This window comes from Thamnophis elegans, chromosome 14 (genome assembly GCF_009769535.1).
Source record: "Thamnophis elegans isolate rThaEle1 chromosome 14, rThaEle1.pri, whole genome shotgun sequence".
NCBI classification, from domain to species: domain Eukaryota; kingdom Metazoa; phylum Chordata; class Lepidosauria; order Squamata; family Colubridae; genus Thamnophis; species Thamnophis elegans.
In genome coordinates this window covers 8846451-8869037 of record NC_045554.1, presented here as the reverse complement: position 1 = coordinate 8869037, position 22587 = coordinate 8846451, and the positions used below count along the sequence as shown (strand labels likewise).

Genomic DNA, 22587 nt, shown 5'->3' with positions numbered 1-22587 from the left:
TGGAAGTGCAATACTCTTAGAACAGTGGTCTCCAACCTTGGCCACTTTAAGACTTGTGGACTTCAACTCCCAGAATTCCTCAGCCAGCTTTGCTGAGGAACTCTGGGAGTTGAAGTCCACAAGTCTTAAAGTGGTCAAGATTGGAGACCACTGCTCTAGGACACCCCCTTTGGGAGAGACTTTCATATAGGGTGTCCCCCCCCCCAAAAAAATCCAGATTTATTTATTTTTGCGTTTTCTTTGTTTTCTTACTTCTAAAGTTCGGGCTTGTGTGCCCAAGCCAACTCGGAAGCCCTGATCCTATCGGCTTCTCTTACCGTTTCTGGTTTCATATCTATGGTTCCAAGATCGGAAGTCCGCCAGCGCTTCGCTTCCTCCCTTCGCCGTACCTCTACGGCGCTCCTCTCGCAAGATGAGGGGGAGGAGGGAGGCGCCTTCTGATGGCGTCACGGCGCGGCGACGCGCGGAGAGGAAGGTTGCCCCACGTGGAAGGAGAAGCATGGAGGCGAAGGGGGAAGCGGCGGCGCTGCCTTTGGACCACAGCCAGGTGAGGCGGGGGGTTGAGGGAAGGGACCCCCTCCCCAATTTACACCCGGGCGCTGCCTTTCCACGGGCGGTGGGGTTCCTAGGCGTTGGGCTCCCACGGCACGCGGGAGTCGGGAACGACTAGGACCTATGTGCGAGGGGAGCCATTACATTGCTCTGCCTTTGCCAACCCGTTTGGCTGATTTAATGTTGCAGAAAATGACAGGCTTTAGACTTCTCAGGATACAGGAAAAGTTTATTTGGCAGCCAGGTTCAGAAAGCTAGCCCATGGCTTAGCATTGCAAGTTCTGAGCAATCTTCATTATCGAAGCACGCATTATTATACATTCTCAAAAGCATTGCAACACGGAAATACTTCATTTCATTTCATTTATTGAATTTCTAGGCCGCCCAATCCCGAAGGACTCCAGGCGGCTTACAGAAATGAAAAACATTAAAAAAAGAATTAAAACAGTAAGACACAACAAAATTAAGAAGAAGCACAACATACACCCAATCAAAGGGGGGCTGGACCTCAATCATTTCTTAGTGGTTACCTTGAGGAGAAAGCCTTATAAGGAGATGGAGTCTTTTGTTTTGTTTATGGAGTACATATCATTAACAAACTTTAATTGAACCTTGGACTTTTGACATAGGCTTTTGACATAGAGACATCTTGTGGTTAGGCACTGGCTTCCTGTTTCTTTTGCAAGTTCCAACTCTGTCTATGTGGCTTTTAATATAGAAGTAAAGGGGCTCTAAGAGGCTGTCAAGCCTGACCCAGTAGGTTTCACACTTAATGTGCAAATCTCACTTTACGTCTGCTTTATCAGGAACACAACCCGTCTGTATTGGAGATTCTATGAGTGATAACAATTTTTTTGTTCTAGATCAAAAAAGCCACTCAAGCATTACTTGCATATAACGCGAACAAAGAGAAGTCCGGAGAAAAAGTGCTGTTGGGCGTAGACCAGAATGTCTTCCTGATGATCACCGTCTGGAAAATCCCACCCAAGGAGCAAGTAATCAAAATGTAAGGCTGCTACCTCTCGTTTTAGTTCTGCTTTCCCACCGCAGTGAAATGCTCTCCCCAATTGGGCATAACTAGTGTTGGAAGAAATGTCCTTCTGGGTTCGGCTCTCAAGTGGGGAAAAAGACACTGGAGACATGGAGGCTGCTTGGAAAGATGGTTTTAATGGTGGAATGGACAGAAAAGGTGATCACATGCTTCAATGTTGATGGAGAAGGGAAGGGCGGAAGAGAAGCTGAGTCCCTAGTTTTATGCCCTCTCTGGCTTTTGATCTTGAGCTTGTATTCTGATTGGTTATCAGACTCCTATGGGCCCATGCAGGGGCAACTCTCTAGGCTGCGTTTTGAATCCAGGTTTGGTTGAGCTCTCAAATGCCATGTGGGTAAAGGGCCAATATTATCATGCCTTAATCCCATCACTCTGGAGCTGAAGTGGAGAACTCTTTATTATGTAAAGTGGGCTAGCTCAGGCTTTAATGGCTCATTGACAAAGGGGGATGGGCAGGAAGCTGCAGGAAGCTATTCTGTCTTTTAAAACGTGTTTCTTCCTTTTCACATCCAGAGAAATATTCTGCCTTTTCAATATTTCCTAGGATATTTCATTTTTTTCTGGGAGAGGGCTGGGTGATAACTTCCTACACTAGGAAGATTAGAAACGAAGATGCAGCAAGAAATAAGTCTGGTTCAAAAACAGAGTTCTTATATGTAGAGCAGGAGTGTCCCAGCTTTGACAACTTTTAAGACCTGTGAACTTCATCTCCCAGAATTCATCATAACCGGCTGAAGAATTCTGGGAGTTGAAGTCCACAGCTCTTAAAAGTTGCCAAGATTGGACAGCCATGTTGTTGAATAAAGATCGACAATATAGGTAGCCATCATCTTATGACCACAATTGGGCCCAACATTCATATTGCTAAGTGAGACAGTTAAGTGAGTTTTGCCCCATTTTACAACCTTTCTTGCCCTCGTAGCTAATTAAATCACTTGCAGTTGTTAAGTGAATCTGGATTCCTGGTCGACTTTGCTTGTCAAAAGGTCGCAAAACGTTGATTGTATGACTTTGCAACTATCATAAATGAGTCAATTGCCAAGCGTTTGAATTTGAATCCCGTGACCATGGGGAAACGGATGCGGTGGCTCAGTGGCTAAGACGCTGAGCTTGTCGATCAGAAAGGTCGGCAGTTCAGCGGTTCGAATCCCTAGCACCCGCATAAAGGAGTGAGCTCCCGTGACTTGTCCCAGCTTCTGCCAACCTAGCAGTTCGAAAGCACATTTTAAAAAATACAAGTAGAAAAATAGGAGCCACCTTTGGTGGGAAGGGAACAGCATTCTGTGCATCTTCGGCATTTAGTCATGCCGGCCACCAGAGAGACGTCTTCGGACAGCGCTGGCTCTTCGGCATTAGAACAGAGATGAGCGCTGCCCCCTAGAATCAGGAACGACTAGCACATATGTGTGAGGGGAAACCTTTACCCTACCACGGGGAATGCTGCAACAGTCGTAAGTGTGCGAAATGGTCATGAGTCGCTTTTTTTCAATGCCTTCGTAATTTCAAATGGTCACTAAACTAACGGCTGTAAGTGGAGGACTGCCTGTAATTGCATCTTCTTAGCGACCCCACAGCTGTTGCTCTGCTGAAGCCTGTTTGGTCTGTTTGGTGTTCTAGAAACCTGCCGCATAGCATTCTGCCGGATACCTCTGAGGTTTGCCTCTTCACCAAAGATGAGCCTGGCTTAACAGCGGAACAAACTGAGAACTTGTACAGGAAGCGGCTGGACCAACATGGAATCACATCCATCACTGAGGTAAGTCACCTTTTGGGGAAAGCTACTAGGCCTTCTCCTACATCTGCTCTGTCTATTTTGGAAAAGGAGCAAAACAATGGCCTCTTCCAAAGACTGTGTCCCACAAGAGTTTCTTTAAACATGTCATTATGGCTTGCTGAGTAAGCCACCGTTGCAACGCCTGTGGAGATTCTCCGTCATCCAGGTCACGGTTATCCCAAAGGTGTGTTTTTTTCAAGAGGACTTTTCTGGTTTTTCTTTGAAGACGTTTCGCTTCTCGTCCCAGAAGCTTCTTCAGCTCTGGCTGGAAGGTGGGGAAGGAAAGGATTTATACTCCTTGCAGACAGTTGGTCATTTGCATCTTTTGGTTGTAGAAAAGACGGGACACGCAAGCCAGCTCTTCAGAGAAGGAATAGTTTATTTGCGCAGGTTCATAGCAAAGAATAAATGGCCTGAACATTGAATGAAATTCAGGAACTTCCTTATATAGTTTATCACTTTCAGCTAAAGCCATCTGTTAGTTTTGGAAACACCCCTCAAGATTTGCCCTTGAGTTACAGGAAGTTACAGCAAGTATACTTGGGTCAGCTAACGGAGCAGCATAGCTCGTATTTTGAGGAACTGACAATATATGTCTACCAAAGAGATTAACAACAGCTGAGCCAGCAAATGAGCTGAAATAAATGTTTTGCCTCAGCATATTTCATGTACAGACTTCCTTCTAACCCGTGTCTACCCGCACTATGTCCTAAAAGCAAACCTTGCAATTTCTATGTGAACAGTTAAAGCTTAATATCATGAAACCCTAGTTTGGTTCAGACTTGAGGCCTACCTTGGTTCAGCCTGCCACCTTACTTTTAGAGAATTATTGAGGCCATTTGGAGATTTGTCTGTGTCCTCAGGGTCACCTGAGTGATGCTCCTGGTTCCTGTAGTCTGCATCCACACACAAACACACACCGCATCTGGAAATCCATTCCTACACCATGCAAAGGATGTCCATCCCAAATTGTATAGCTAAAAGTCTGTAGAGATTCTCCGTCACCCAGGTCATGGTTGTCCCAAATGTCCTTTTTTTTTAAAGAGACAACTGGGCTCCTTCAATACACAAGCTAGGATTCAGAAAATTGAGTGATTAATTCAACAATCCTTAGTGTCATCTGGCAAAAGTTTCAAAAGAAGGCTAGGGTATAGCGTAAAAGCCTGTGTTAGAAGAATGACATAAAAATATCATTAAGTTTTTCAGTGCTTCAAATCTCTGTTAAGTAGCAGAATAAAAGTTCTGTGGTGAATCTACCCCCTCACTCCAAATTCATCAAGGAATGGACCACTCTGAGATATCCTAAAAGTAATCCCCCCTCCAAAAAAAACCACACACACACACCAATGTGGACATTAAGAATTACTTTAATGCTTTACTGAAATATTTCTTCTTGTCTGTGTTAACTAGCTGGAAAAGAAGTTAACCTTAATCTCAATAATGAGTATCACACTTTTATACTATTCTTTATCTATTTATAATATTAAGAATGTTGAATTGACTTGGAAACTTGAGGAAGCTTTGAATTCTGGATTACATACACAACTAGTTTAGAGACATTCTTAAAGATTCAGTTTATTATGTTATACATTTTCATGGAGCTCAGCCGACTTTTTTAGATTTTTTTTTTCTTTTGAAGACGTTTCGCTTCTCATCCCAGAAGCTTCTTCAGCTCTGACTGAATGGTGGGAAATGGAAGGATTTATACCCCTTGCAGACAGCTGGTCATTTGCATCCTTTTAGAGGGTAGTTGAAGTACTTGGAGGTTTATCTGTGTCCTCAGGGTCACCAGAGTGTGGTGCAAATGAGTGTGGAAACTTCTTTGAACTGCTGACGACCTCAGCTATTACCCGGGGGAGGGCCTTCTCTGTGGCAGCTCCGGCCCTTTGGAACGAACTCCCCGCAGAGATTCGGACCCTCACCTCTCTCTGGGCCTTCTGGAAAGCCGTCAAAACCTGGCTGTGCCGGCAGGCCTGGGGTTGATGAGTTCCCCTCCCCTCTTGACCTGTGTGGCTGTGTGATTCTTGGCTATTTTAATTACTTGTATTATGTTCTATGTTCCCTTTCCCCCTTCGAGTTGTTCGCCGCCCTGAGTCCCTCCCGGAGAAGGGCGGCATACAAATAAAATAAATCTAAATCTAATCTAAATCTATCTACGGTCTGAATACAGCAGTTCCAAAGTGACTCTGAGGACACTCCAGGTAGCCTCAACGACTCTCAAAGAGTGCAGATGACCAGCTGTCTGCAAGGAATATAAATCCTTCCCTTCCCCACCATGCTGTCAGAGCTGGAGAAGTTTCTTGGAGGAGAAGCATAGCGTCTTCGAAGAAAAACCAGAAAGTCGAGTTGCATCTTGGGAAAAAGAAACTTTTGGGACAGAGTTGCATTGGTCGATGTGATTTGTTTGGTTTTTTAAGCTTGCTTTATACAAGTAATCCTTGACTTATTTTTTTACATTTATATGCTACCGATCTTATTCATATTTATAGCTAATATTTTTGTTTTCCCTAAATTTATTTTAAAACCAGATACTTGACCATATTGATTAATCGTATTCATTAAAACCATACTGGATTCCTGCGGTTGTTCCAATATTATGACCAAATCATCCGCAAATGGAATACACACTCTGTATTCTTGCTGCCTAATCTTGATCCCTTTTAGACCATAAAAGCCCCGTATTTTATTCAACAATACTTCCAGAGTTATAATAAACAATAGTGGGGACAAAGGACAGCCCTGTCTTGTACCTTTTCCAATTTGAAAAGAGTCTGTTAAACTTCCATTGACTATGATTTGTGCTGTTTGCTGTTGGTATATTGCTTTAATTGTAAAAAAACTCCTATCTGCATTTTTTGCAATATCGTCAACAGAAATTGCCAGTTAACTCGATCAAAGGCCTTCTCAGCATCCAAAAATATGAACGCAGCAGGAATTTGGTTGTTCTTTTATATGCTACCGATCTTGAGTGTCAAGCAAGTCTGGGTGGTGGGCATAGATCATAAAAACACAGGTGCATTAAAACATTAAATAAGCAGGGACTTGCATCCATTCATTTATGCAGTTAAGTGAAATGCATGTTGGGTAACCAGGAAGTTCTAGGAACAGGGTGTTCTGACCCAGTCTTAGCAGAAACAAGAAACAGACTCCTTGTCATGAAAAACCCTTCTTGATTTTCTTCTTGTGAATGAATGGCATTCACCCACTGAAAAGTCCAGGCAACAGTCCCTCAAGGAGTTAACCGCAGTACAGACTTTATCAGTTCCATGTGATAAAAAAGATGCAAATTAAGTTCTGGCAAGCAGTCTGCGTGCACCAAACGCAGTGAGCCAAAATCTTCAGAAATACCAACTGTTGTCTCCTACGACCACCACTCCCCTTGCCTTCTATTTATTCCCCAGCCAGAAAGGGGCCATTCAGCATCCACGTGTGCTTTGATTCCCGAGTCGATTCCTTGTCCTCAGTTGTTCTCCTCTCCTAACTGCTCTGTGCATACGTGCATCTGGAGCAGGCCCCAGCTGTTCTCCCTCCCCACTTATCTCACCCTCCAAAGGCAGCTGCCTCCGATGGCTGGGAAATGTCAGCTCTATCTTTGCGTCTGGTCCTCAGCATCCATCAGAGCCTTCCCCAGGCCCCAGAACTGGCCCAAGTTCCCCCCCCCCCAACCTTATCATCTCAACTCTGCCGGCAGCTGTCGGGCCCCAACACGGGGCGGCTCTCAGTGTTCTTTGTCCCCTTCTTGTTTTCCGCAGGTCATCTCTTACAAAACATTCAAAACTGAATACAAGCCCTTCGAAGCGAAACGCCGGCTGCTGAACCGGTTTGCCCTCTTCTTGTCCGATGATCGTGTTCGAAGATTGCTGCCTTCACAGATGGGAAAACATTTCTATCAGCGTAAAAAGTAAGCCTCCCTCGCCTCGATTTTATTTATCCAGTTGTGTCTTAGGCACCCAACTCAGAAAAACAAAATGACTCTAGGCAGCTTTAGCATGAAACGCGGGTAGCTACGTATTTAAAACGTATCAAAAAAATCAAATAGAACGTAATTAAAATTAAAAATTGCCAAGCCCCCCCCCCCCCGATAGAGACAGCAAGTCTGTCCGACATCAATACAGGTAGTCCTCAATCTACGGCCGCAATTGATCTCAACATTTCTGTTGTTAAGCGAGAAATTTGTTAAGTGGGTTTTTGCGTCATTTTACGCCTTTTCTCGCCACGTTCGTTTACTCAATCATTGCAGTCCTTAAATTGTTAACATGGATGTTAAATGAATCTGGTTTCCCCATTGTCTTTGCTTGTCAGAAGGTCTTAAGAGGAGGACCCCCCGGGACACTGCAACCGTCATAAATGTGAATCAGTTGTCAAGCATATGAATGTAAATGATATGAATGCAAATGAGACAGGATAGCAGTGTTCCAATATACGAGGGGCACAGAGAGGAATGGGTCAAGTTGTTTTCCAATGCACCTGAAGGCTATAAATAATAAATAAATAATGAATAAATATACATAATGGATGGAAAGTGATCAAGGAGAGATTCAACCTGGAAATAAGGAGACATTTTCTGACAGTGAGAACAATCAACCAGTGGAACAGAAGTTGCCTTCGGAAGTTGTGGGGGCTTCATCCCTGGAGGCTTTGAAGAAAGACTGGACTGCCCTCTGTCAGAAATGGTGTAGGGTCTCCTGCTTGGGTGGGAGAGAGGATTGGACTAGATGACCTTCAAGGCAGGGGTGGGTTCCTTCCAGTTCTAACCTCTTCTATAGAAGAGGTTCCACAAATCTACCATGCCGTTTAGAATCGGTTCCAACTCCCTCCCCCCCCCTGTCCGCCCGTCCGCACATCATCAAGATGAAAAGCAAGAGGAGGAATTCTGGGAGTTGAAGCCCACAAGTCTTAAAGCTGTCAAGTTTGAACACCCCTGGGGGTTTTTTTCCTAAAGGGTTAGGGGTGCAAGGGTCTTGTAACTTGACAGCTTTAAGGCTTGCGTGCTTCAAATGCCAGAGTTTGTGAGCCAACATTTTGGTTGCTAAGCAAGAGTGTTGTTAAGTGAGTTTCACCACATTTTACAAGTTGGCCACTCCCACCCGGTCATATGGCCGGTGAGCCACTCCCACACAGTCACTTGGCCGGCAAGCCACTCCTACAAAGCAGGCCACACCTACAGAAGAGGTTCTAAAAAAATTGAAACCCACCACTGCTTCAAGGTCTCTTCCAACTCCTATGTTCTGTTATTCTGTTCTGTTCTATTCTAGTCTTCATACCTTTATTCTATTCTATTCTAACCTTACTCCATTCCATTCTATTTTCTACTCTAATATTCTATTCTCCTGCCTGAGCTGGGGGTTGGACGAGATGACCGACAAAGTCTCTTCCAACTCCATTAATGTGTTAAAATCACGTGACGGTGGGGAGGCTTGCAATGGTCCTAAGTGAAAAAATGGTCAATAAGTCACATTTTTCCCAATGCCATTGCAACTTCGAATGGTCACTGAATGAACTGTTATAAGTCGAGGACTGCCTAAATATGGCTCGATTCCTTAGGACCCCCAAGGAGGCATAACCAGACTCCCGAGGGCCTTCAGGAAGATCATTCCTTCAGAAAGGAATGGAGCTCTTGCCTAATTTTATGTTCTTTCGCTCCGTTTTCCTTTCTGTTGGCCTTGGGGACCTTGAGTTGCGTTGAGTTAACATTCCCCATCATCCCCCAACTGGGGTGATTTGGTTTGGCTCCATTATGTAGCCGCTGAATTTAAAGCAGTGGAAAACTCACTTCCTGCCCTCTCTCTAAGATGGGCTCAGTGGCTAAGGTGCTGAGCTTGTCGATCAGAAAGGTCGGTTCGAATCCCTAGCGCCGCGTAACGGAGTGAGCTCCCGTTACTCGGCCCAGCTTCTGCCAACCTAGCCGTTCGAAAGCAGGTACAAAATGCAAGTAGAAAAATAGGAACCACCTTTGGTGGGAAGAAAACAGCATTCCAGGCACCTTCAGCATTTAGTCATGTCGTGCACATGACCATGGAGACGACTTCGGACAGCCCTGGCTCTTCGGCTTTGAACCGGAGATGAGCACCACCCCCTAGATTCAGGGACCACTAGCACATATGTGCGAGGGGAACCTTTACCTTTATTTTTACCCTCTCTCTCCAATACCAGGGTGCCTCTCTGTGTGAACTTGAAAGCCAAGGACCTTGCTAAGGAAATCAACAAACGCATCCACGGAACAATTGTCCCCGTCACTAACAAGGGCAGTTGCTTGTAAGTATCCTGATTTGCAGCTCTCTAGTGCTGCCTGAGGGTGGGTGGGGGGCACAGTGGCTCAGCGGTTAAGATATTGGGCTGGAAAGCCGGCAGACCAGATTTGAAACCTAGCGCCACCTGATGGGGTGACTTCCTTGCTCCAGCAGTTCGAAAGCATGGAAATGGCAAGTAGATAAATGGGTAGCAATAGCCCTTAAGACTTACATACCGCTTCACTGTCCTTTCCAGCCCTCTCTAAGCGGTTTACAGAGTCAGCCTATTTCCCCCGACAATCTGGGTCATTTTACCAACTTTGGAAGGCTGAGTCAACCTTGAGCCTGGTGAGAATCGAATTGCTGGCAGCCGGCAGAATTAGCCTGCAATACTTCATTCTAACCACTGCGCCACCACAGCTCTTTGGGTACCACTTCGTTGGGAGCAGCGCTCCGTGACGTCATGCTGGCCACGCGACCACGGAAATGTTTTCAAACACTGTTGGTTCAGCGCTTGAAACGAAGATGAGCACCAGTCTGCGTAGTTGGCAATGGCCAGCAGAGTAAAATCCATGGGGAATCGGTTACCGTATTTATCGGCGTATAACACGCACCGGCGTATAACACGCACCCCCCATTTTAACACAAAAATTTGAGTAAAAATTTTTTACAATACAAGTAATTAAATGAAGACTAAAATAAGTGTTTTGGCATATTGAGCTTTTTATATTTCTTTCTAATATTTCTTCCTTAGTTGAGAACTTCCTCCTCAGCTTACTTACGCATTAACTGTTTGTTGCTTTTATGGTTTATTCATTCACTGCTCCATCTTCAGTTTTTTTCACAGGGGGAGGGCTTCCTTCCTTCCTTCCCTCCCTCCCTCCACTCCTTTGGGCACCAATTTTGATCCAATTCTCTCTCTCTCTCTCTCTCTCTCACACACACACACACGTTCTTTGGGGGGGGTTGAATTACTCCGCTTCACTGCGCAAAGTCGGCTCAGCATGTGTTCGGCCCACACTTACGCCGAATCAAATCCGCGGCCGGCGGGACCAAGGCAGGGGTTGCATTTCAAAGCCGCCCGTCCTCTTGCTTCTTCTCCTTCACCAGCAAAGCTCCCGCTGGCTTCCCGGCCCATGGCTTTGGCGTCTCTCCCTCCACGCGGAGCACCTGAGCTGGCTCCCGCGTTATCCCTCCCCCTTCCTCCTCTGCTTCAAGCACGGCAGAGGAGGAAGGGGGAGGGATAACGCGGGAGCCAGCTCAGGTGCTCCGCGTGGAGGGAGAGACGCCAAAGCCATGGGCCGGGAAGCCAGCGGGAGCTTTGCTGGTGAAGGAGAAGAAGCAAGAGGACGGGCGGCTCATCAAAACAAGTCTGGGGAGGTCCTTTGCGGGCGGCCAGTTCTAGCCGCCTGCAAAGGACTTCCCCACGTTTGCTTTGGTAGAAATCTCTGCGCGGCAGTTAGAAACCTCTGCGCGGGGATTTCTTTTTATGTGCGCGGCCGCGCAGGCGCGGAACAGTGATCATGGGCGCCGGTGAATCAGCTGGAGCAGGCGTATAACACGCAGTATCGGCGTATAACACGCAGGCAGGGTTTAAGCTTGCAATTTTAGTTTTAAAACTGCGTGTTATACGCCGATAAATACGGTATATTTTTTATTCTAATCCAGATGTTCTGAGCAGTTTAGAGGGGAATGTCAGGCAAGCCAAAAGGACTACTAAAAAGGGGAGAGGGGGGACAATGGGGAATCTTATGATGTGACGATAGGGATGCGGTGGCTCAATGGCTAAGTTGCTGAGCTTGTCGATCAGAAAGGTCGGCGGTTCGAATCCCTAGCACCGCGTAACGGAGTGAGTTCCCGTTAATTGTCCCAGCTTCTGCCAACCTAGTAGTCTGAAAGCACGTAAAAATGCAAGTAGAAAAGTAAGGACCACCTTTGGTGGGAAGGTAACAGCGTTCCATGCGCCTTCAGCGTTGAGTCAGGCCGGCCACATGACCACGGAGACTTCTTCGGACAGCGCTGGCTCTTCGGCTTTGAAACAGAGATGAGCACCGTCCCCTAGAGTCGGGAATGACTAGCACATATGTGCAAGGGGAACCTTTACATTATGAAGCAATGGTGAGGTTAAGCTTTTTGTGAAGGATGGGCAGCTTGTAGGTCATCCATAGAATACAGACTTCATGCCCCTTGCTATGTGATTCCGAGAATACCCCAAGATGATGCTACTGTCATCCAATAGGAAAAAAATTTCTGGATTTCTTTCAGCATGGTTCGCATTGGGCACAGCAGCATGGATGCATCAGAGATCACTGAAAATGTTATAGCAGCTGCCAGAGCAATAGCTACCAAGGCTCCACAGGTAAGGGTGTTTGTTGATGTAGGAGCAGAGCTGGGGGATGGAGTTAAACGAATCATCAGCCTAGAATCGTTACGTTCCCACCAATGGTCCAAGTCCATCCCCTCTTGAATTCTGTTGACCCTTATCTGGTCCCAATTTAGTGTTGAACTTGAGTTGACTAGATTCTTGTGCATTGGCTTAAACAATCTTTTGAGCTGCAGTGTAATGCACGGTCCTGATCCTTTGCATCTGACAGTGAACTAGTACCATATTTTTCGGAGTATAAGAGGCACCGAAGTATAAGACGCACTTGGTTTTGGGGGAGGGAAAATAGGGGGGGAGGGAAATTCTGCCTACCAAGTATTCATCTGGCTAGCGTCCAGCTTCCTTAGCCTGGCCAGCTTAAGCAAATTAGTTTGCTGGTTTTGAGCGTATGTGTGCTTTTTTAGTTGGAGATTTTTAAAAAAGCAGCTTCTAAAGCACAGCTGATCATCGGGAGAGAGAAGCAATGGGGGAAAAAAGATAGTCACTCGTTAGCGCCTCATTAGGGCTGAGAAAAAGCTACGTTCAGAGTATAAGACGCACCCAAATTTTCAGCCTCTCCGGGGGGGGGGAGTACATCTTATACTATGAAAAATACAGTACGTTTCAGACAGACTCTGTACAGGTAGTTGTTGACTTACGACCAATCACTTAGAAACTATTCAGTTACAACAGACCCCTCCCCCAAAAGCTACTTACAGTTGAGTTCCGCCAACTGCACACACACACACACAAACACGCACCCATGGCCATATGACTGCATTTCGGGTGCCAAATGATCAACTCACCTTTACAGCGGGTTGCAGTGGTCCTTTGATCACAATTTTTGGGGTTTTTTGCCAGTTTCCAGAAAAACCACCCCGAGGAATATATTGATTCGCTTAACGACTGCCACAGGATTCCGTTTCAAAATTTCCAAAAGCAATTTGATGGGATTTGTTTTTTGTTTTTTTTGGCTTCTCTCTTTTCATTTGCTCGCCGTACGACATTACAGATGTCTCTATTCCCCCTCCTTATGTTGCTCCAGATCTGGAAAAGCGTGAAAATCCTTCACCTCAAAACCAGCAAATCGATTGCACTTCCTGTTTTTCACTCTGCTTGCCAAGGTGAGGCTGGTGTTCAGAAAAAGGAAGACACTGAAAACCAAAAGGTGAGATTCTGAGTGTCAACAGCCAGCAGACGGACTAGGTGTTCCCCATAAGTTGTATGCCCAAAATCTCTATTTAGATACGCGTTTTAGTGGGAATCCAGTCCTGTCATTGTTTGGTCGTTGTTTAGCAGCAATTGTTCAGTCGTTAGATGTAGTGATTAGAGTCCCGAGGCTGAAGACGAAAGAATGTAATCCACCCATGGATAGCTAAACCAACAAAAGTTTATTGAACAAAGCATTCCATAGATAGCAGAATCAACAGCATGAAGCATCCCATGGATAGTACAGGGCGGGGCATAACCTTTTCCTAGGGGGTCACAGCAACACTTGTAATAACAACACAAATAATTCATACACCATTCGAAAGCCCATCAAAAACTGAGTTTATTGACACGATTTAATAGTCAGTATGACCACCATTAGCCCTTCGAACAGCATTCAAACGAGGTGGATAAGAACACAACAAATCTTCAAACAGTTCCGTTCGATTTTCCAGATTTTTCAACACAGTTTCCAAATTCATTCTCAAAGTTTCAACCGAATATCGATTTTGACCTTGCTCCTGAATCATCAGAGCTTCCACTTCATCCTTAATTATGGCCCCAATGTTCTCTGCCGGATTGAGATCTGGCGAATTGAGATCTGGCTCCAGCATCGCGAGCCTCTCGAAAGGCAATGCATTTTATTCTGTCAATGATCCTTTGTTCTTCCGAATCGAATTTTCCAGCCATTCTTAAAGCAAATTTAACATTTAATAGCTCATTCAATTCAGTTTTTTATGGGCTTTAAAATGAGGTGTCGCGGAAGTTGTAAACTGCTGTCGATCTTGCTGTGACCCCCTAGGAAAAGGTTATGCCCCGCCCTGTAGAATCAACAGCAAAATTATTAATCATGAAACATCATTCTTATAGTGTTTGCAGCTTCTTTAATTCTATCTACTTTATGTGTTATATCATTATTGGCTAACAAGTCTCCAAGGCACAATAATTGGTTAGTCAATTATTAGTACATCATTGGTGTTCGTGAGAATGTGAGAATGTTGCAGCTGAATGAATCAAGTGTTATCAAATGAGTGAATAAAATGTTCCAGGTTATACCAGTTATCCTGTGTCCTTGATCATGCCTGGGAACACACTGCAAGCAAAGAATAGCTGACAGGCAAATATTTTCTGCAGATTGCTGCAGTTTTTACTTACACGTGTAACCTCAGTTCTAAGGACCATTCAGATGATTCACTGTAAAAACCCTACAGTTAGATTCGTTCCAGGAGTGTGAAGATCTGTCTGTGAATCTCAAGAGACACTGCCCAAGTCTTTCCTTGCACAGCGCCTCATTTGGAAAATATTCACATGGCAGCTTTCCAAGATAGATAAGATCTGTGGTCCTAAATAGTCCTTTGAAAGACTGTTTGCCAGGCCTTGGCTGAATGTGAAGGAGACGAATTCGCATTCGTATAATAAAAAGGGGTTTTGTCGGGACCAGAATTCTGCCTTGTGCTTTTTGGGGAAGCATAGCTCAGAATGTTTAGCACGATGCGCACTTTTAAAACAAGTTGAGCCATTATTAAGGAGTCAGCTTCTCTTTTGTTTTTAAGACTGTGCAAAGAAAGAAAAAGAAAAGCAAGGCTAAACCCAAGACTATGGATCAGAAGGGCCCAAGCGTCGACACGAGTGAGGCTCCAGAAGCCGAAGTGCCTAAAACAGACAGGATGGAACCCTCTCCCCTGAAATCAAAAAAAGAAGAGGAGGAAGAGGAAGACATTCCACAACTGGTTCCTATCGAAACTCAGCCGCCTGAGAAAAAAGATCAGGTAATTTATTTCACCTTAAGTGCCCGCCCGCCCCCCCCCCAAAAAAAAAAACCTGATTTCCTCCACAGGTAAAAGGCATGAAAGCTTCTCATTTTTGTTGCAACGTCTCTCAAACTTTGCAACTGTGGACTTCAACTCCCAGAATTCCCCGGGCCAGCTTTTCTCTGACTGTATCTTTTCTTGGTTTTCTCTTTTGGCAAATAGGGAGCCAAGCTGGAGACGGGCTCTCCGAAGCTGCGCAGCAAAAGGAAGGCAGAGATCCCTGTTTCACAGCCGGAAACACCCGTGGAGGCCTCCATCTTAGAGAAATCAACCCCACAAAGGCCTGGTCGAAAAGCCAAGACAGCCGCGCAGGAGATTTTGGGAAAGACGCAGAGCAAGGATTCCCAGCAACCTTTGGCAAAACCAACTGTGGCTCCCAAAAGGCCCAAAACTCCTAAATCAGACAAGAAACCCCAAATTCCCAAACGGGACCTGAGAAAAGTGAAAGTGCCGCCGTCCCTTTGAGCGGAGGAAGAACATGGGCTATTTTCGTAGCAAGATCAAAGGAAGCTTGGCAGAGAAGACGTTTAATTCAATGCTGGTTCACTTGTAAAACGTCCTGTGATTTTGTTTTCCATTGCGGGAATAAAGCGATGTCCTGTTTTATTCTGTTCTCCAAAGCTGGATTTTCTAAAGAGCTTGTCTTTTCCATCTGGGCTTAAGATATAAATGTGACAATCTAATTTTGTATGTAATAATACTAGCCGATAACCCGGCGTGGCTTGGGTATTTATAGAGGTTGAAGTGTTTGTCTGACAGGGAGCCATTGAGGGGGCCTTTCTTCCCCCTACTCCCATGCCCATCATCCCTGCCCTCTCCCTCCCCCCCCCCCAAAATGAGCTCCTCTTTCCTGCCCTGTCTACAATCCTGGCATTTTGCTCCAAATCCACCAGGCGCTTCCACATTGGTCCACTGGAAGGCAAATGTCACAGCTGTCTTTCCAGAGGAAGCTGCAAAGGAACTGACATCACACACAATTGCCGCTCTCACCTAAACGGCCCAGGCATTCCAGAGTTATGCTGGAAAATACACACAAACACAAACACTAGGGGTGTCTCCTACCTGAGGCGGGGTTGGACTAGAAAACCTCCAAGGTCCCTTCCGAATCTGTTATTCTATTCTACTACACTCTATTCCATTCTTACTCCGTTCCTATTATATTTTCTATTCTTATTCAATTCCTAGTCTATTTTCTATTCTATTCTTATTCTACTTTCTATTCTATTTCTATTCTTATTCTATTTTCTATTCTATTTTTATTCCTATTCTATTCTATTTTCTATTCTATTCTTATTCTATTTTCCATTTTTTTTATTCTAATTCCATTCTATTTTTATTCCATTTCTATTCTATTTTTATTCCATTTCTATTCTATTCTATTTCTATTCTATTTTGTTCCATTCCTATTCTATTTTCCATTCTATTTTTATTCCATCCCTGTTTCTATTCTATTCTATTTTCCATTCTATTTTTATTCCATTCCTATTCTATTCTATTTTCTATTCTATTCTTATTCTATTTTCCATTCTTTTTTTATTCTAATTCCATTCTATTTTTATTCCATTCCTATTCTATTTTCTATTCTATTCTTATTCTATTTTCCATTTTTTTATTCTAATTCCATTCTATTTTTATTCCATTTCCATTCTATTCTTATTCCATTCCTATTTCTATTCTATTTTGTTCCATTCCTATTCTATTTTCCATTCTATTTTTATTCCATCCCTGTTTCTATTCTATTCTATTTTCCATTCTATTTTTATTCCATTCCTATTCTATTCTATTTTCTATTCTATTCTTATTCTATTTTCCATTCTTTTTTTATTCTAATTCCATTCTATTTTTATTCCATTTCTATTCTATTTTTATTCCGTCCTTATTTCTATTCTATTTTCCATTCTATTTTATTCCATTCCTATTTCTATTCTATTTTGTTCCATTCCTATTCTGTTTTCTATTCTATTTTCTATTCTATTCTTATTCTATTTTCTATTCTTATTCTATTTTTATTCCATCCCTATTTCAATTCTATTTTCCATTCTATTTTTATTCCATCCCTGTTTCTATTCTATTCTATTTTCCATTCTATTTTTATTGCTATTCTATTCTATTTTCTATTCTATTCTATTCTTATTCTATTTTCCATTCTTTTTTTATTCCATTCCTATTTCTATTCTATTTTGTTCCATTCCTATTCTGTTTTCTATTCTATTTTCTATTCTATTCTTATTCCATTCCTATTCTATTTTCTATTCTTATTTTTTTTTATTCCATCCCTATTTCAATTCTATTTTCCATTCTATTTTTATTCCATCCCTGTTTCTATTCTATTCTATTTTCCATTCTATTTTTATTCCATTCCTATTCTATTCTATTTTCTATTCTATTCTTATTCTATTTTCCATTCTTTTTTTATTCTAATTCCATTCTATTTTTATTCCATTCCTATTCTATTTTCTATTCTATTCTTATTCTATTTTCCATTTTTTTATTCTAATTCCATTCTATTTTTATTCCATTTCCATTCTATTCTTATTCCATTCCTATTTCTATTCTATTTTGTTCCATTCCTATTCTATTTTCCATTCTATTTTTATTCCATCCCTGTTTCTATTCTATTCTATTTTCCATTCTATTTTATTCCATTCCTATTCTATTCTATTTTCTATTCTATTCTTATTCTATTTTCCATTCTTTTTTTATTCTAATTCCATTCTATTTTTATTCCATTTCTATTCTATTTTTATTCCGTCCTTATTTCTATTCTATTTTCCATTCTATTTTATTCCATTCCTATTTCTATTCTATTCTATTTCTATTCTATTTTGTTCCATTCCTATTCTGTTTTCTATTCTATTTTCTATTCTATTCTTATTCTATTTTCTATTCTTATTCTATTTTTATTCCATCCCTATTTCAATTCTATTTTCCATTCTATTTTTATTCCATCCCTGTTTCTATTCTATTCTATTTTCCATTCTATTTTTATTGCTATTCTATTCTATTTTCTATTCTATTCTTATTCTATTTTCCATTCTTTTTTTATTCCATTCCTATTTCTATTCTATTTTGTTCCATTCCTATTCTGTTTTCTATTCTATTTTCTATTCTATTCTTATTCCATTCCTATTCTATTTTCTATTCTTATTTTTTTTTATTCCATCCCTATTTCAATTCTATTTTCCATTCTATTTTTATTCCATCCCTGTTTCTATTCTATTCTATTTTCCATTCTATTTTTATTCCATTCCTATTCTATTCTATTTTCTATTCTATTCTTATTCTATTTTCCATTCTTTTTTTATTCTAATTCCATTCTATTTTTATTCCATTCCTATTCTATTTTCTATTCTATTCTTATTCTATTTTCCATTTTTTTTATTCTAATTCCATTCTATTTTTATTCCATTTCCATTCTATTCTTATTCCATTCCTATTTCTATTCTATTTCTATTCTATTTTGTTCCATTCCTATTCTATTTTCCATTCTATTTTTATTCCATCCCTGTTTCTATTCTATTTTCCATTCTATTTTTATTCCATTCCTATTCTATTCTATTTTCTATTCTATTCTTATTCTATTTTCCATTCTTTTTTTATTCTAATTCCATTCTATTTTTATTCCATTTCCATTCTATTCTTATTCCATTCCTATTTCTATTCTAAGCCAAATGTCTTCAAAGGGAGGGTGGGAAAAGTCCGGGGTGGGGGAAGCACCTTTGGGACGTTCAGAGGGGTCGTGACGCCAGCCCCCCCCGCATAGGGGTGTGTGTGTGTTTGGGGGGGGGGGGGTCTCCCTCCCGGCGCCCGCAGAGCGAGCGGGGATGGCGCCGGAGTCTGAGCGGCGCAAGTGGAGCCGCTGCCGGGGCGCCCTGGGGCTGGCGCTGCTCTTCGACGCGCTGGGCTTGGCGGGGCTGCTGATGGGCAGCTTGCTGGAGACGGAGGTGTCGGACCTGCTGATCTACCTGGGCGGCGTGGGCGTCTTCTTCAGCCTGCCCTGGTGGGTCTTCTGGCACGTGGGCAACCAGGAGGTGCCGCGGGAGGAGCTGCGGGACGACGTGGGGCTGGGCTGGCGGAGCGGCGACGCCTGGAGCCTGGAGAGCTGGCGCGCCCGGCGCTTGGCTCTCCTGGCCCGCGCCTTCAGCGCCCACTTCTCGCTCTCCTCCTCCGCCGCCTCCGTCCCGTCCCAAGGCGGACGCCCCCGCGCCCACTTCGCCGCCAGCAGCGTCAACCGCCCCAACGAGACGGAGAAGCAGCTCCGGGACGACATATCCGACACGGCTGGAGCCAGTTCCACTTCCCCGCCCGTCGACTCCTCCTCCAGCGCAACAGTCGTGCAGGGTAGGTCATAAGGGACTGCCTGGCTTGGCTGGCTGGCTTTCCCCCCACCCCCGGCCATCAAATCAAAGCAGGTCTTCGAGGCAGATGAGCCAGTGTAGTGGAGTAGGTTATAAGACTCCAGGCTGGAAGCCAGGAGGCAGGGAGTTCTAGTTCTACTAAAGCCAGCTGGAGACTTTGGACCAATCACCAGGAGACAGGGAGCTCCAGTTCCACTGAAGCCAACTGACGGACTGGCCAATCACCAGGAGACTATGAGTTCTAGTTTCACCTTAAGCCATGAGTACCAGCTGGGTGACTTTGGGCCAATCACCAGGAGACAGGGAGTTCTAGTTCCACTAAAGCCAGCTGGAGACTTTGGACCAATCATCAGGAGACAGGGAGTTATAGTATCACCTTAAGCCATGAATGCCAGCTGGTGTGACTTTGGGCCAATCACCAGAAGTCAGTGAGTTCTAGTTCCACTAAAGCTAGCTGGATGACTTTGAGCCAATCACCAGGAGGCATGGAGTTCTGGTTCCACTAAAGCCAGCTGGAGTGACTTTGGGCCAATCACCAGGAGGCAGGGAGTTCTAGTTCCACTAAAGCCAGCTAGAGTGACTTTGGACCAATCACCAGGAGGCAGGGAGTTCTAGTTCCACTAAAGCCAGCTGGGTGACTTTGGACCAATCACCAGGAGACAGGGAGTTCTAGTTCCACTAAAGCCAGCTGGAGACTTTGGACCAATCATCAGGAGACAGTGAGTTCTAGTTTCACCTTAAGCCATGAATGCCAGCTGGTGTGATTTTGGGCCAATCACCAGGAGACAGGGAGTTCTAGTTCCACTAAAGCCAGCTGGGTGACTGGCCAATCACCAGGAGATTGTGAGTTCTAGTTTCACCTTAAGCCATGAATGCCAGCTGGGTGACTTTGGGCCAATCACCAGGAGACAGGGAGTTCTAGTTCCACTAAAGCCAGCTGGAGACTTTGGACCAATCATCAGGAGACAGGGAGTTATAGTATCACCTTAAGCCATGAATGCCAGCTGGTGTGACTTTGGGCCAATCACCAGAAGTCAGTGAGTTCTAGTTCCACTAAAGCTAGCTGGATGACTTTGAGCCAATCACCAGGAGGCATGGAGTTCTGGTTCCACTAAAGCCAGCTGGAGTGACTTTGGGCCAATCACCAGGAGGCAGGGAGTTCTAGTTCCACTAAAGCCAGCTAGAGTGACTTTGGACCAATCACCAGGAGGCAGGGAGTTCTAGTTCCACTAAAGCCAGCTGGGTGACTTTGGACCAATCACCAGGAGACAGGGAGTTCTAGTTCCACTAAAGCCAGCTGGAGACTTTGGACCAATCATCAGGAGACAGTGAGTTCTAGTTTCACCTTAAGCCATGAATGCCAGCTGGTGTGATTTTGGGCCAATCACCAGGAGACAGGGAGTTCTAGTTCCACTAAAGCCAGCTGGGTGACTGGCCAATCACCAGGAGATTGTGAGTTCTAGTTTCACCTTAAGCCATGAATGCCAGCTGGGTGACTTTGGGCCAATCACCAGGAGACAGGGAGTTCTAGTTCCACTAAAGCCAGCTGGAGACTTTGGACCAATCATCAGGAGACAGGGAGTTATAGTATCACCTTAAGCCATGAATGCCAGCTGGTGTGACTTTGGGCCAATCACCAGAAGTCAGTGAGTTCTAGTTCCACTAAAGCTAGCTGGATGACTTTGAGCCAATCACCAGGAGGCATGGAGTTCTGGTTCCACTAAAGCCAGCTGGAGTGACTTTGGGCCAATCACCAGGAGGCAGGGAGTTCTAGTTCCACTAAAGCCAGCTAGAGTGACTTTGGACCAATCACCAGGAGGCAGGGAGTTCTAGTTCCACTAAAGCCAGCTGGAGACTTTGGACCAATCATCAGGAGACAGTGAGTTCTAGTTTCACCTTAAGCCATGAATGCCAGCTGGTGTGATTTTGGGCCAATCACCAGGAGACAGGGAGTTCTAGTTCCACTAAAGCCAGCTGGGTGACTGGCCAATCACCAGGAGATTGTGAGTTCTAGTTTCACCTTAAGCCATGAATGCCAGCTGGTGTGACTTTGGGGCAATCACCAGGAGACAGGGAGTTCTAGTTCCACTAAAGCGAGCTAGAGACTTTGGACCAATCACCAGGAGACAGTGAGCTCTAGTTCCGCTAAAACCAGCTGGTGGCTTTCCCTCTCTCTCAGCCCAACCCACCTCACAGGGTGGTTGTTAGAGAGAAAATAGCAGGAGGAAGGAACATTCGGTATGTTTGCTGCCTTGAGCTATTAATCAAAAATGACAATGGTTTATGATAACATTTCATTAATGTCGAAGAGGGAGCAGTTTGTGGCAGATCCCTCCTGTGTTCAATCTTGGGATCCTCGTCCAAGCCTTTCCAACTTCGTTCCTTTCAAAACTAGTTTACGAAAGGCAACTTTGCAAGGAGGGTAGTAGAAGTAACCGGTGGAATTTGTTTTCTTTTCCAGGCTTGCCTGAAAGCCCTCCTACCCAAGATCGTGGAATACAAGTGTCTTCCAAGTCACTCTTATCAAGAAAAGTCCTAAAACTGATCCGCCGCTCTGAAACAGTTGAAAGCACTCCTTCCCAAGATCGTGGGAAACAAAAATATTCAAAATCACTGATTCCACAGAGAGTCCTAAACATTATTACCCGCTCTGAAACAATTGACATCACTTCTTCCCAAGATCGTGGGAAACCAGGATCTTCAAAATCACTGTTACCACAAAATGGCCTAGATACGCTTACCCGCTCTGAAACGGGTGGAAGCGCTCGTCCCCAGGATCATGAGAAACCAGAATCTTCAAAAACACTGTTACCACAAAATGACCAAAACTAAAATGATTACCCACTCTGAAACAGTTTTTTACATCCTGTTAAACACCGGTTATGTCTCCCAGAGACAGTCAAACAGCATCATAAAAGGACTTGTGCTCAGTTACTGAACTGGAAGTTAATTTATGGGGTCTGGACAAGGTTGACGTGTCTCTTACATAACAGGTGGAACCAGCATGCGGGCTTCTGAACTTAACTTTTATTAAGGTTAAAGTAAACAGAGTCACGAGTATATAGGGATGTGATGGCTCAGTGGCTAAGATGTCGATCAGAAAGATCGGCGGTTCAAGTCCCTAGAGCTGCGTAATGGAGTGAGCTCCCATGACTTGTCCCAGCTTCTGCCAACCTAGCAGTTCAAAAGCATGTAAAAATGCAAGTAGAAAATTAGGGACCAGCTTTTGGGGGAAGGTAA

At 44.0% G+C, this 22587-nt stretch overlaps 2 protein-coding genes across 2 annotated transcripts; both read left to right on the top strand.

The window, feature by feature from the left end:
- Positions 1-433: 433 nt before the first annotated feature.
- RSL1D1 (ribosomal L1 domain containing 1) lies at positions 434-15595 on the top strand. Its single transcript, XM_032231353.1, has 9 exons — positions 434-547; positions 1416-1558; positions 3221-3359; positions 7130-7278; positions 9531-9632; positions 11873-11966; positions 13015-13137; positions 14732-14947; positions 15152-15595. Exons 1-9 carry the CDS (start codon positions 500-502, stop codon positions 15452-15454), a joined length of 1317 nt encoding a protein of 438 aa, XP_032087244.1. The 5' UTR covers positions 434-499; the 3' UTR covers positions 15455-15595.
- Positions 15596-18623: 3028 nt separating this feature from the next.
- TMEM238 (transmembrane protein 238) lies at positions 18624-22482 on the top strand. The gene is made up of 2 exons (XM_032230915.1): positions 18624-19330; positions 21809-22482. Exons 1-2 carry the CDS (start codon positions 18814-18816, stop codon positions 22177-22179), a joined length of 888 nt encoding a protein of 295 aa, XP_032086806.1. The 5' UTR covers positions 18624-18813; the 3' UTR covers positions 22180-22482.
- The last annotated feature ends 105 nt before the right edge of the window (positions 22483-22587 follow it).